General features: G+C 50.0%; 2 protein-coding genes across 2 annotated transcripts; one reads left to right on the forward strand and one right to left on the reverse strand.

The window, feature by feature from the left end:
• The first annotated feature begins 72 nt into the window (after nucleotides 1–72).
• On the forward strand, nucleotides 73–5,548 carry TMOD4 (tropomodulin 4). The gene is made up of 10 exons (XM_021004934.2): nucleotides 73–498; nucleotides 1,588–1,725; nucleotides 1,945–2,101; nucleotides 2,658–2,774; nucleotides 3,032–3,121; nucleotides 3,264–3,394; nucleotides 3,494–3,601; nucleotides 4,127–4,270; nucleotides 4,603–4,747; nucleotides 5,435–5,548. The coding sequence occupies exons 2-10, from the start codon at nucleotides 1,603–1,605 to the stop codon at nucleotides 5,455–5,457; spliced, it is 1,038 nt and encodes a 345-aa protein (XP_020860593.1). The 5' UTR covers nucleotides 73–498; nucleotides 1,588–1,602; the 3' UTR covers nucleotides 5,458–5,548.
• SCNM1 (sodium channel modifier 1) lies at nucleotides 5,250–10,305 on the reverse strand. Its single transcript, XM_021004946.2, has 7 exons — nucleotides 10,140–10,305; nucleotides 8,952–9,022; nucleotides 8,609–8,697; nucleotides 8,425–8,519; nucleotides 8,222–8,313; nucleotides 6,362–6,562; nucleotides 5,250–6,245 (listed from the first exon to the last, which is right to left on the reverse strand). Exons 1-7 carry the CDS (start codon nucleotides 10,188–10,190, stop codon nucleotides 6,146–6,148), a joined length of 699 nt encoding a protein of 232 aa, XP_020860605.1. The 5' UTR covers nucleotides 10,191–10,305; the 3' UTR covers nucleotides 5,250–6,145.
• Nucleotides 10,306–10,357: the final 52 nt, after the last annotated feature.

The following is a 10,357-nucleotide window of genomic DNA, read 5'->3' on the forward strand; positions in this document are numbered from 1 at the left end:
GAGGAAGAGGGACATTTGTGCCATGGACAGTGAAAGTGTCTCTTACCATTATTTTGATCCAGCATAACACATAAAAAGTGAATGTAAGAGATCGCGCACACGTCCATCTTTTCAACCAGACTGTGGGCTTGTTGAGGCAGGGGCTGTATTGTTCTTATGTCTCTTGTATCTTCATTGCCCAGCGCCTCATAAGTGGTGTCTAAATATTTGCTGATGACCCAGCTGGGACTAGAATTCAGGTGTCCAGAACGCTCCTCTTCTGCAGAGTATGGAAAAAGCTGCCATGGCTGCCACTGGCCACTAGGGGGGCTGGGGGCTGGGCTGGGTGTGTGTGAGGGGGGGTGTACATGCGATCTCCCACCCCCACCCCCCACCTGGCCAGAACTAAAATAATAAAATGCTGAGCTCACTGCTCCCCTTGCCCCCTCCCCCAGCACAGGGCTCCTCCTGCTGCTCGGTCAGTGCCCAGGCAGAGCAGACAGACCGACAGAAGGGGAGGTGAGAGGGGAGGGGGCTGACGGGATTGGTGGGCTGGGGGAGCCCAGGAGGGGTGGGAGAGTGCGGTTCTTATTGGGAATCATGGGGAGTTGGAGGCTGAGTGCGTGTATGTAACACTGTCACTCAGGTTGTATGTCTACATGACACTGAGGTTCTGTGTGGTTTACACTACTGTGGCTATTTCGAGTTCGGTGTATGTATATGTCCCGGTTTGTGTGTCTGGGTGTGGGGTATATATCTGTGTACGTCTCCCCACCACACTGATTGTGCTTCCCTCCCCCCAAGCTCCCACCAAATGTTTCTAGAAGAACCTGACCCCAGATTACGAGGCATGAAGTCATTCTTCCCTCACCCCCCCAAACAGGGCTAGTGTCACCTTCCACTTAAGGGCAGGGACAAATGCTGGGGACCCAGTACCTTCCCTCTGGCCTCTGTAATTCCTCAGCCCTTGCACCTGGAGGGGTCCCCCCAGGTTTCCTCCGGCCTGGAGCCCCAGATCTCTCTTAGGACTTAGAAGTTTGGAAGGCACTGGAAGTAAAGTTCTGAGAGTGTTCCAGCCCACCCTCCCCTTGCCCGCCCACCCCCGAGCCTTCTGCTATTGCCCAGAGAAAGAGCTGGCCAGAGCTTCCCACTCCCTCAGCCCTCTAGGCTCTCCCTAGTCTAAGGAGGGAGCTGGATTGATTGAGAGGGGGAAGCAGGAATTTCCCTGAAGCTCTCCACCCCCTCCTTCCATAGGAACTAGGCAAGGGCCCAAGAGAGTTGGCAGGGACCCCAGGCAGCTGTGTTGGGGGTGAGGGGGCAGGAGAGGCGTTGACGGGTGAGGGTGTGGGCTGGGTGTGTGGGTTGCTGCCAGGACTTCTTCCTGCAGAGATCCTCATCTGGGGTGAGTGGAAGCTGGGGAAGCCGGGAAGGAGAGGAAAGATCTCTGATGCTTAGCCCAAGTCCCCCATCCTTCCTGCCTCCCACCCCACCCAAGCATCCTGGGCCGCCCATTAGCCTGGGATCCTTGTCACTCCCTGAAGGATCTCCACCTCACCCATTACCTCTTCTTGCACCTCTCTGGTCTAACAATTCCCTCTTATTCCCTAGGCTCTGTGGGCCACCATGTCATCCTATCAGAAGGAGCTGGAGAAGTATAGGGACATTGATGAAGACGAGATCCTGAGAAGCCTGAGCCCTGAGGAGCTGGAGCAGCTGGATTATGAGCTACAAGAAATGGACCCCGAAGTAAGGACATCGGATGGGAAGGCAGCGTCCAGAGTGAGGACCTGAAGGATGTCCTCAGGGCAGGGCTGTGACTACGGGGAGGTGGGGTCAGGGAATCCCTAAGGGTGCAAGGGGGTCAGATGGGGGATCTGAAGACGCTTCAGGGCACCCGAAGGGTGTCCCAGATTTGGGAGTGGGGAGTCTGAGCTGGTACTTCCCCCACTCCTACCCCCTCCCAAGAACATGCTCCTGCCAGCCGGGCTAAGGCAGCGTGACCAGACAAAGAAGAGCCCCACGGGGCCCCTGGACCGGGAAGCCCTGATGCAGCACCTGGAACGGCAGGCCCTGGAGACTAAGGAGCGAGATGACCTGGTGCCCTTCACAGGAGAGAAGAAGGGTACAGGAACCTTAGCGGGGCACTCGGCCTCCCACCCTGCTAGTACTTTATTCTGTATCAGCGGCACTTCCCCGTTTCCCCTCTCTCTCCCTCATGCCTGTCATTCCCACTTGCAAGGCCCCTTGTCTGGCCATTCCATATTTCTCGGGCTCTGTGAAGTAGTACCCCACTGGGAGTTAGAGGAAGAGGAATCCCAACATCGGACCTCGAGTTCCTCCCTCTCCTTCCTGTAGAGACCCAGAAATCCTATTCTCCAATTCTCCCCTTTTCCCCAGCAAAGCCATCTTTCCTCTCAGCTCCATGTCCCAGCCCAGAGTCCCGAGTGTCTTGACAGTCTAGACCCTAAGCACTCACTCCTCTGTACCAACCAGGGTTTAGGTATTATAATACCCAGTCTGATAGGAGACCCAGATCTTATGATGCCCACACCTATATAGGACCTATGCGTGTCATCTGACCAAACTGTAATCGAGGAGCTTGGGTAAGGAGGGCAGACAGGAAACCAAAGATATGGGTTGGAAATGTTTCCCTTTGCTGACTTTCATCCCTCTACCAGGGAAACCATTCATCCAACCTAAGAGGGAAATCCCTGTGGAAGAACAGATCACTTTGGAACCTGAGCTGGAGGAGGCTTTGGCCAAGGCCACAGATGCTGAAATGTGTGACATTGCAGGTGGGCAATCCCAGCGACAAAGGTGGGGGGAGGGGTTGGTCATGTGGGGAAAGAAGAATACACTGTATTAATGGAGTATGGACAGGGGCAAGTATGCAAAGGGCTAAGAAACATCTTGGAAGGGTCATCAGTCCCTGCCGGGCTAAGGCCACGTCTCCTTCCCCTCCTCTGCCCCTAGAATGATTGGTGGAAAGATTTGGGGGAGGTTGAGTGTATCACTCTTCCTTTTACTCACATACCCCTTTGCCATCCCTTAGCCATTCTGGGCATGTACACACTGATGAGTAACAAACAATACTACGATGCCATCTGCAGTGGAGAAATCTGCAACACTGAAGGCATCACCAGTGAGTGGGTGCTGAGGGGAGGCGTAAAAACCAAAGGGGTGGGCTCACTGGACCGGGGGCATAAGGGCTAAAGGGAATGGGATGTGGTATGAAGGATGGGGGAACACGGGGGATTTCCCCCCCTCCTCCCCATCCCCTCTAGGTGTGGTGCAGCCTGACAAATACAAGCCGGTGCCAGACGAACCACCAAACCCTACGGATGTTGAGGAGACATTGAAGAGGGTTCAGAACAATGACCAGGAACTAGAGGAGGTGAACCTCAACAATATGCAGGTATTGAATTTGGTCCCATCCCAGGGGAGAAAATGATGCATTCCAATGGGAAGGCCTCCTTGTAGGAAGAAACCTGATTATCCCCTTTCCTGCTGATAGGACATCACAGCCTCCACAATTATTGAGCTGTGCCAGGCGATGAAGGGGAATACCCATGTCCGGAGCTTCAGCCTCGTAGCTACACGAAGTGGTGACCCTGTAGCCAATGTGAGTCCTGGGGATTCACTCCCAATCACACTCCTCTCACCTCAGCCGGGACCCCAAGGATGCCCATCAGTATACCCTACCCCTGGACTTCCATCCTTATTACCCAAACTTACATGAAATCACAAGCTCAAATGGTTAGGAGGGAAGGGACCTCATAGATCATCTAGTCCAACCTCCCCCCACTCCCCATTTTACAGCTGAAATGGTGGCCTGGGATTGCCCAGGTCTCAGGCCTCAAGTCCAGTGCTCCTCCTCCCACTATGTCCTACTTCTCTCTGGCCTGGGAAGTGACCCAGCTCACAGCACTGAAAGGTGCCTTCTGGCTCTAAGTCTACAAGTTCCACAAGGTCCTTCTCTCATGGACTACACTGTGCTCCCCTTTCCTCTCATGTTGTGTCTTGCTCGGCTCCACTCTGCTTTCATTGTCCCTCAAAATCCCCCCTGGAGACCTGTTTCCCACTGGCTCCTGGGTCATCCTATCCCCGGTGACATCTGCTCACCCAGCCCCATATTCCTGTCATTTAGGCTATAGCTGAGATGCTGCGGGAGAACAAGAGCCTTCAGAGCCTCAACATTGAGTCTAACTTCATCAGCAGTACAGGGTTCATGGCTGTGCTAAAGGCCGTTCGGGAGAATGCCACACTTACCGAGCTAAGGATGGATAACCAGGTTAATAGCTTCCTTTTCCAAGACAGCCCCTCTTCCCCAAACCCTGAACTTTCTGCAGAGAATCAAGACAGCCCCTTTACTACCCTAACTAAGGATGGATAACCAGGTTAATAGCTTCCTTTTCCAAGACAGCCCCTCTTCCCCAAACCCTGAACTTTCTGCAGAGAATCAAGACAGCCCCTTTACTACCCTAACTCTGGAGTCACCCTTCTCTGACCCCTCAAAGACACAGTAACCGTGGAGGGATAGTCAGTGGCCAGGGTGGGGTGGCAAACTGTCTTCTCTATTCCCTCCTTGTCAATGACACCCGCCCCTCCTCCCAACCCTTCCAGCGTCACTGGCCAGGGGATGCTGTAGAGATGGAGATGGCCGCCATGCTGGAGCACTGTCCAGCCATAGTACGATTTGGCTACCATTTCACACAGCAAGGACCTCGGGCTCGGGCAGCTCGAGCAGTGACCCGGAACAATGAATTACGTAAGTGACCACTGAGTTGGAGGAAGTTACAAGGCTTAGAACTCTCGGGGTTAGTCCTTCCAACATTAAAGTCAGTAAGTGGCTGACTAGAGAAGTTCCAACAGAAATTGGAGGAACCAAGCTGTGCCCATAGGAGGTTCTAAGTGGCTAACCTGGAAGTGGGTGAGGTTCCTCCCGTGGACTTTCGATGGATCTGTGATCTCACCAATGGGGACACTCCCTTCAGCTGGACAGAACCAAACCCAGGTGTCTCTTCAGTTCATGTCCTTCCATAAATCATTCACAGGGAAGCCAGCTAACATGCTTCCTCTAGATGGCTCGCCATTGCATTGGGACACACAGGCTGTCTATCCCTCCTTATTCTGTGATCTCATACACGAGCAAGCTCTTCCCTTCTGCACCCCTCTCCAGCCTGTAAAATGGGCTTCCTGCCTGCCCTCATCTCTCTGGTGACATTACTTCCACACAGATCCCTGGGCAATATGAGTAGGCAGAGAATGGATTCTAGGAGCAGATGACTGTTTTATTAAGGGGACAGAGGAGCACAGAAGTTAGATGTCCTAAGACACTACCTTCCATTTGGTTCTTGGGGAGGAAATAATAAATGAAGGAACATTATTCTCCTGAATAGGCTCAAAGCAAGAGCTTGGGTATAGACCCATTTCCTGACTCCTCCTACCTCCACAGGTCGGCAGCAGAAGAAGACATAATGCTGTCCTTCCCTATTGTTTGAAGTTGGGACCCCTGGATGCTGGAATTCCCATCTCCCCTTCCTGTAAATAAAAGTCTTTTTGCCCACTTCACCTGCCTCTTTCTTTGGCCTGGGACTGGGAAAATGGGGAGGTGATCTTGGCATTAAACACCAACCCCCCCTTCCCAGGGTGTCTGCCAGTTCACTAGGGGATTATTTATACCCTGGAGATCAGGAGGTTCTAGGCTCAGGTTACCTCTACGGGGAGGGAGAAATCCCTCCCTTTACCAGTCCCCTTATGCCTCTGAGCTTCCCCAACACACACATCCTCTTCTTTATTTCCACTCAGTGTTGGCTCCTTCAGTACCTCCTGAATTTGGCTAAGCCCTGCTGGAAAGCAGGAAAAGCCCCTGTGGAAATGGGGGGGGGGGGGCAAGGGGAGTTGAAGTAGGGAAGGTGTCTGACAACTCAAAGGGCAGAGTCCTGCCCTATATACTTTATTAATAGGGCAGACGGCTGGGTGCAGCTGACGCTTGGCATGGCTCTGGAAGGGGCGGGTGTGGTATAGGGAGTTCTGCAGCCTGCAGGGTTAAAAGGACCTGAGATAGTTGTATGGCACACAGAGCCAGACCTCAGAGGAGGAAAGAAGTTAGGTTCCTAGCATCTTCCCTGATTTATTTAAATGAAATAGGTGGGGAGATCGGGTATCAATCCAAGGGGAGATCTGGGGGTTCTTCTTCATCAGAATCAAACTCTACATTCTTATCCTTTACCCATTGACCTCTTCCATCCTGGATCCAACCAGAGCTGAGAAGATCAGAGAAAAAAAGGCTGGTCAGAATGAGGAAATAGGTTCAAAGAAGAGAGAGAAAAGGAGGGTGATAGAGAAGAAAATAAGAGTAGCAATACAGTGGGCTACTGACCTGCGCAGCATCAGATAATGGTCCAATGCTCTTCGTCTGGCAGGACTCAAGGGCACAGGGGTTGGGGCTGCTGCTGAATCCCTTTTGGCCTGTATATCACCCTCAGACTTAGGTGCTCTGCCAGCCTTCTTGTCTGAAGGTTCCTCAGTCTGGGGGGGCCGAGCTGGGAGGTGGGGAGCTGAGGGCGAAGGAGCTTCTGGTCTGAGGTAGAAGGAACAAAATTTCCGGTGTTCATATACCAAAATACGCTCAAAATGGACACATGATTTAGACATAAAGGCTGATATCATAAGCAAATTAGTGGCACATGGAAGAAATAATCTGTCAGATTTATGGACAGAGGAAGAGTTCATGACCAAACAAGAGATAAAGAGGAGGTAAAATGGGTAATTTTGATTACATAAAATTAAAAAGATTCTGTACAAACAAAACCAAAGCAGCTAAAATTGGAAGAAAAGCAGGAAACTGGGGGGAAAATCTTTCCAGCAAACTTCTTTCATAAAGGAATCATTTCTAAAATACATAGGGAATTGAGTTAAATTTTCAAGAATAAGAACCATTCTCCAAATGATAAATGGTCAAAGGATATGAACAGGCAATTTTTAAAGGAAGAAATCTAAGACATATGAAAAAACACTCCAAATCACTAAATCCCCTTAATAAAAGGCCACGTGGCCTTGGGGCCGCAAGTTCCTGGCCTCTGGTATATATCTTTTCACCCAGTGATACTACTACTACTAGGTCGACAGCCCAAAGAAATCAAAGAAAGAGGAAAATAATTCATGCACAAAAATATTTATTGCAGCTTTTTTGTAGTGGGAAATAACTGGAAACTAAAGTGATACACATCCATTGGGGAGTGGTTGAACAAGTTATGGTATATGAATGTGATAGAATATTATTCTGTAAGAAATGATGAGGATGGTTTTAGAAAAACCTGGGAAGATGTGTAAGAACTGATATAAAGTGAAGTGAGCAGAACCAGGAGAACAATTTATATAACAACTGCAATACTGTAAAGGTAATCAGCAATGAAAGACTCTGATCAATACGATGACAAAACACAATTCCAAAAGACTCATGATGAAATATGCTAACCCTTTCCAGATGGAGAGAGAGAATGACCTCAGAGTGCAGACTGAGGTATACTTTCTTCTCTCTCTTTTTTGGACATGACTAATGTGGAAATTTGTTTTGTATGACTATACATACTTGTAATGGTTTTTGTCTTTCTTGACCTCTTAATGGGTGGACAAGGGTAATACAGAGAGAATTTGGAACTGAAAAATAAAATAAAATCGAATTTTAAAGGTTTACAGGGTTGGGGAGGGAGCCAGTCATCTTTTGTTCCTAATACACCAGAGTTATCTACTTCTGTTCCTCCTATCCCAAAAGTAACTTCTAGTAATCTTTCTGCCCATCCATACCCAAAGTTTACTATGGGTTACTACTATGAGTTCATATCCTTTGACCATTTATCATTTGGAGAATGGCTCCTATTCTTGAAAATTTAAGTCAATTCCTGACATGGAAACCCATGAGATTTCTCCTTCCCATCTTCTCGACTCTTTGATATTCCCGTCTTCACATTTTTTATTATCGAAAGTGTCCATTTAATGGTTATCATGCATCCACTGTGCAAGGTGTCGGAAGATAGAAAGTTAAGATCCCTGTCTTCATGGAGTTTTATGGTCTAGTAACAAATGCTTCTAGATTAATTGCCCCATGTTTTATTCTTCCCTTTTCTCACCCATCTTCCTGTTCCTCTAATTTCCTTGCTCTTCTATAACCATTGCTGCCATTCTCCTGCTTCATCCTCTTGTTTCACCTTGTTTCTTTCTCTCTTCTATCCAAAATTACCTGTTCTTCTGCCGTCGACAGCAACTGTTGTAATTCGGGGCTCTGCATAGGGCACTTTGGGTGATTAAACGGGTCTGGGTCAGCAGAGGTGCCTGATGGGGAAGCAGAAGTAAACAAATACTCTCAGACCTAGGGGGAATGAGACACTTCAAACCTTCCAGGACAAGAGTTCTACCTAGGACAGACCTCCCTTTCTCACTTACCTGGTCCCCTGTCTTCTCAGTTCTCCATGCTTCCTGCTGTTTTGGATTCTGTTCTTCTTTCCACTGGTGCTTCTTGCCATAGAAATCTTGCAGGCCTGGTAGAGAAGAAGTATTCAGCATGGTTCAGGAAGGCTTTGTCAAGTTAATGCTCTGCTTTTAACCTCCTAAATGCTTTTAACCTTACTGGCCAAGTGTCTCTTCCCTGAACGGTGAGCAGTCAACATGGTCAGTGTATCCAATACAGGCCGGTGGGGACAGACAGCACAGGCAAATCTGGAGGGGAAAGGAGGGTAAAAGAGTTGTAATAGGCTCAGGGACCCTTGCTTTTGGTCACCTCAAGGCTATTCTTCCCTGCTCCCTTCCCAGGTCTTCCTACTCCTTTGCCAGCATGCGCTTCTTCCAATCCCCTCCCCCCATCACCCACCACTGTCCCTCTCTCTCCTGGAATCCAAGGCTTCAAGAATCAACATTTTCTTCTCATCATCTCCTTATCTGTCTCCTCAAGTCTGACGTCTCCTAGACCTCACCGTCCGTCTCGAAGCATCAATGCCTCATCTTCTGGGATATAACTGGCCAGCAAATCCCCAACTCTCCGCTTCTAGAAAAAGAGGAGGCAAGGTGTGGTCCAAGGCTGTTACCAGGAATTCTGGTGCTGAGCACAAGGCAGTGGGTGGAGAGGGGAAAAACTGGAGGGGAGACCAAGAGGCAAAAGGCCAGCCCTGGGAAGGAAGTTGGGTGGTGCCAGTCCATGGACGACTTCATTTTGTGGTGAAGGCCCTGAGATCCCGACTCAGGGGTACAGGTAATCATCATTCTCACTGAACCATGCTTGGCTTTCCTGTAAGCCACAACTGGATCAGGGGAGGAAAAGCTTATCCCCCAGGGAACCTGGTCTATGCCTCCCCACACCCACAACTCAGCTGTCCCCTCCAAGTCTTCTGATATCTTGACTCCTTATCAATAGGAGGCCAAGGGTAGTAGAAGAGGGAGAGGAAGCCTTCTACCTCAATCCTGGGATGTAGAGTCACAGGGGTAGGGCAAAAGCGGTCTGGATGTTTTTACATTTTACATTTTACATTCCAGTAGCTGTCTGTGACTCGCTCCCAAATGTCACTCAACAGTCAATATACGTATATGAAGAGGCACTGTGCTAAGTGCTGGGGACACAAATATGAAAAAGCCAGTGCTTGCCCTCAAGGAGTTTACAATCTAATCATGGGGGTAGACAACACACAAAAGAAAGCTGAAAACTAGGAGAAGGGGTATGAATTCTGAAGCTCCAAATGAGTGCAGGCGGGTGGGAAATGAATAGAGGTCTAACGGGATGTCTGTCCCATCCCTTCTCCAATCAGTGAGACAGGGGGCACCGAGGAGGGCAGTGAGTAACAAGGCCGATTGCATCTTGCAACATAAATGAGATTTCTCAATAAGAAGTCAAAGAAGTCCAAACTAAACGTTGGAGATGGAAACGGCATCCCTCTAAATGGCTGCGCCTTGGCAAAAGTCCCGTGTGTGAAGCCTAGTTCTGGGTCTCGCGGGGGCTACGGGGAGGAATGAGGGATCCCCTCCTCCCTCTCTTCTCCTACCCTCCCCATCCCCTCCTTGGATCCCTTCCTCCTTCTTCCCCCCACCCCGCATGACCCCGCCCCTTGGGGGGGTTACCGAGGCAACGCGTGAGCCTAATTTCAGGGGCGACAACTACCCCCCCTTCTCACCTTGAGCACATTGAGCTGGCTCCAGTCGTCCCCCTCCCTCTTGAAGGACATGGTGTCTATCGCACCCTCTTCCACAAACTGTATAGCTGGTCCACCACCCAGACTCCGACGCCTTCACAGCCACCGTAGTTTCTACGGGGGCGGGGCGAGGGAGCGGTAATTTTTGGTTGGTTGGTTTCTTACTTCCGGGGCCCATGCTTCCGGGAGCTGGCGAACTT

The sequence above is a fragment of the Phascolarctos cinereus genome, unplaced genomic scaffold (assembly GCF_003287225.1).
Source record: "Phascolarctos cinereus isolate Bilbo 61053 unplaced genomic scaffold, phaCin_HiC Scaffold_5;HRSCAF=322, whole genome shotgun sequence".
Classification (NCBI taxonomy): Eukaryota; Metazoa; Chordata; class Mammalia; order Diprotodontia; family Phascolarctidae; genus Phascolarctos; species Phascolarctos cinereus.

Coding starts and splice junctions, on each gene's coding strand:
- TMOD4 (XM_021004934.2), top strand. CDS start 1,603: ATGTCATCCTATCAGAAGGAGCTGGAGAAGTATAGGGACATTGATGAA. Junction 2,102..2,657: donor CTTCACAGGAGAGAAGAAGG/GTACAGGAACCT, acceptor TCCCTCTACCAG/GGAAACCATTCATCCAACCT. Junction 3,602..4,126: donor GTGGTGACCCTGTAGCCAAT/GTGAGTCCTGGG, acceptor CCTGTCATTTAG/GCTATAGCTGAGATGCTGCG.
- SCNM1 (XM_021004946.2), bottom strand. CDS start 10,190: ATGTCCTTCAAGAGGGAGGGGGACGACTGGAGCCAGCTCAATGTGCTC. Junction 8,698..8,951: donor TTGATGCTTCGAGACGGACG/GTGAGGTCTAGG, acceptor TTTCCCCTCCAG/ATTTGCCTGTGCTGTCTGTC. Junction 6,246..6,361: donor CATTATCTGATGCTGCGCAG/GTCAGTAGCCCA, acceptor TGATCTTCTCAG/CTCTGGTTGGATCCAGGATG.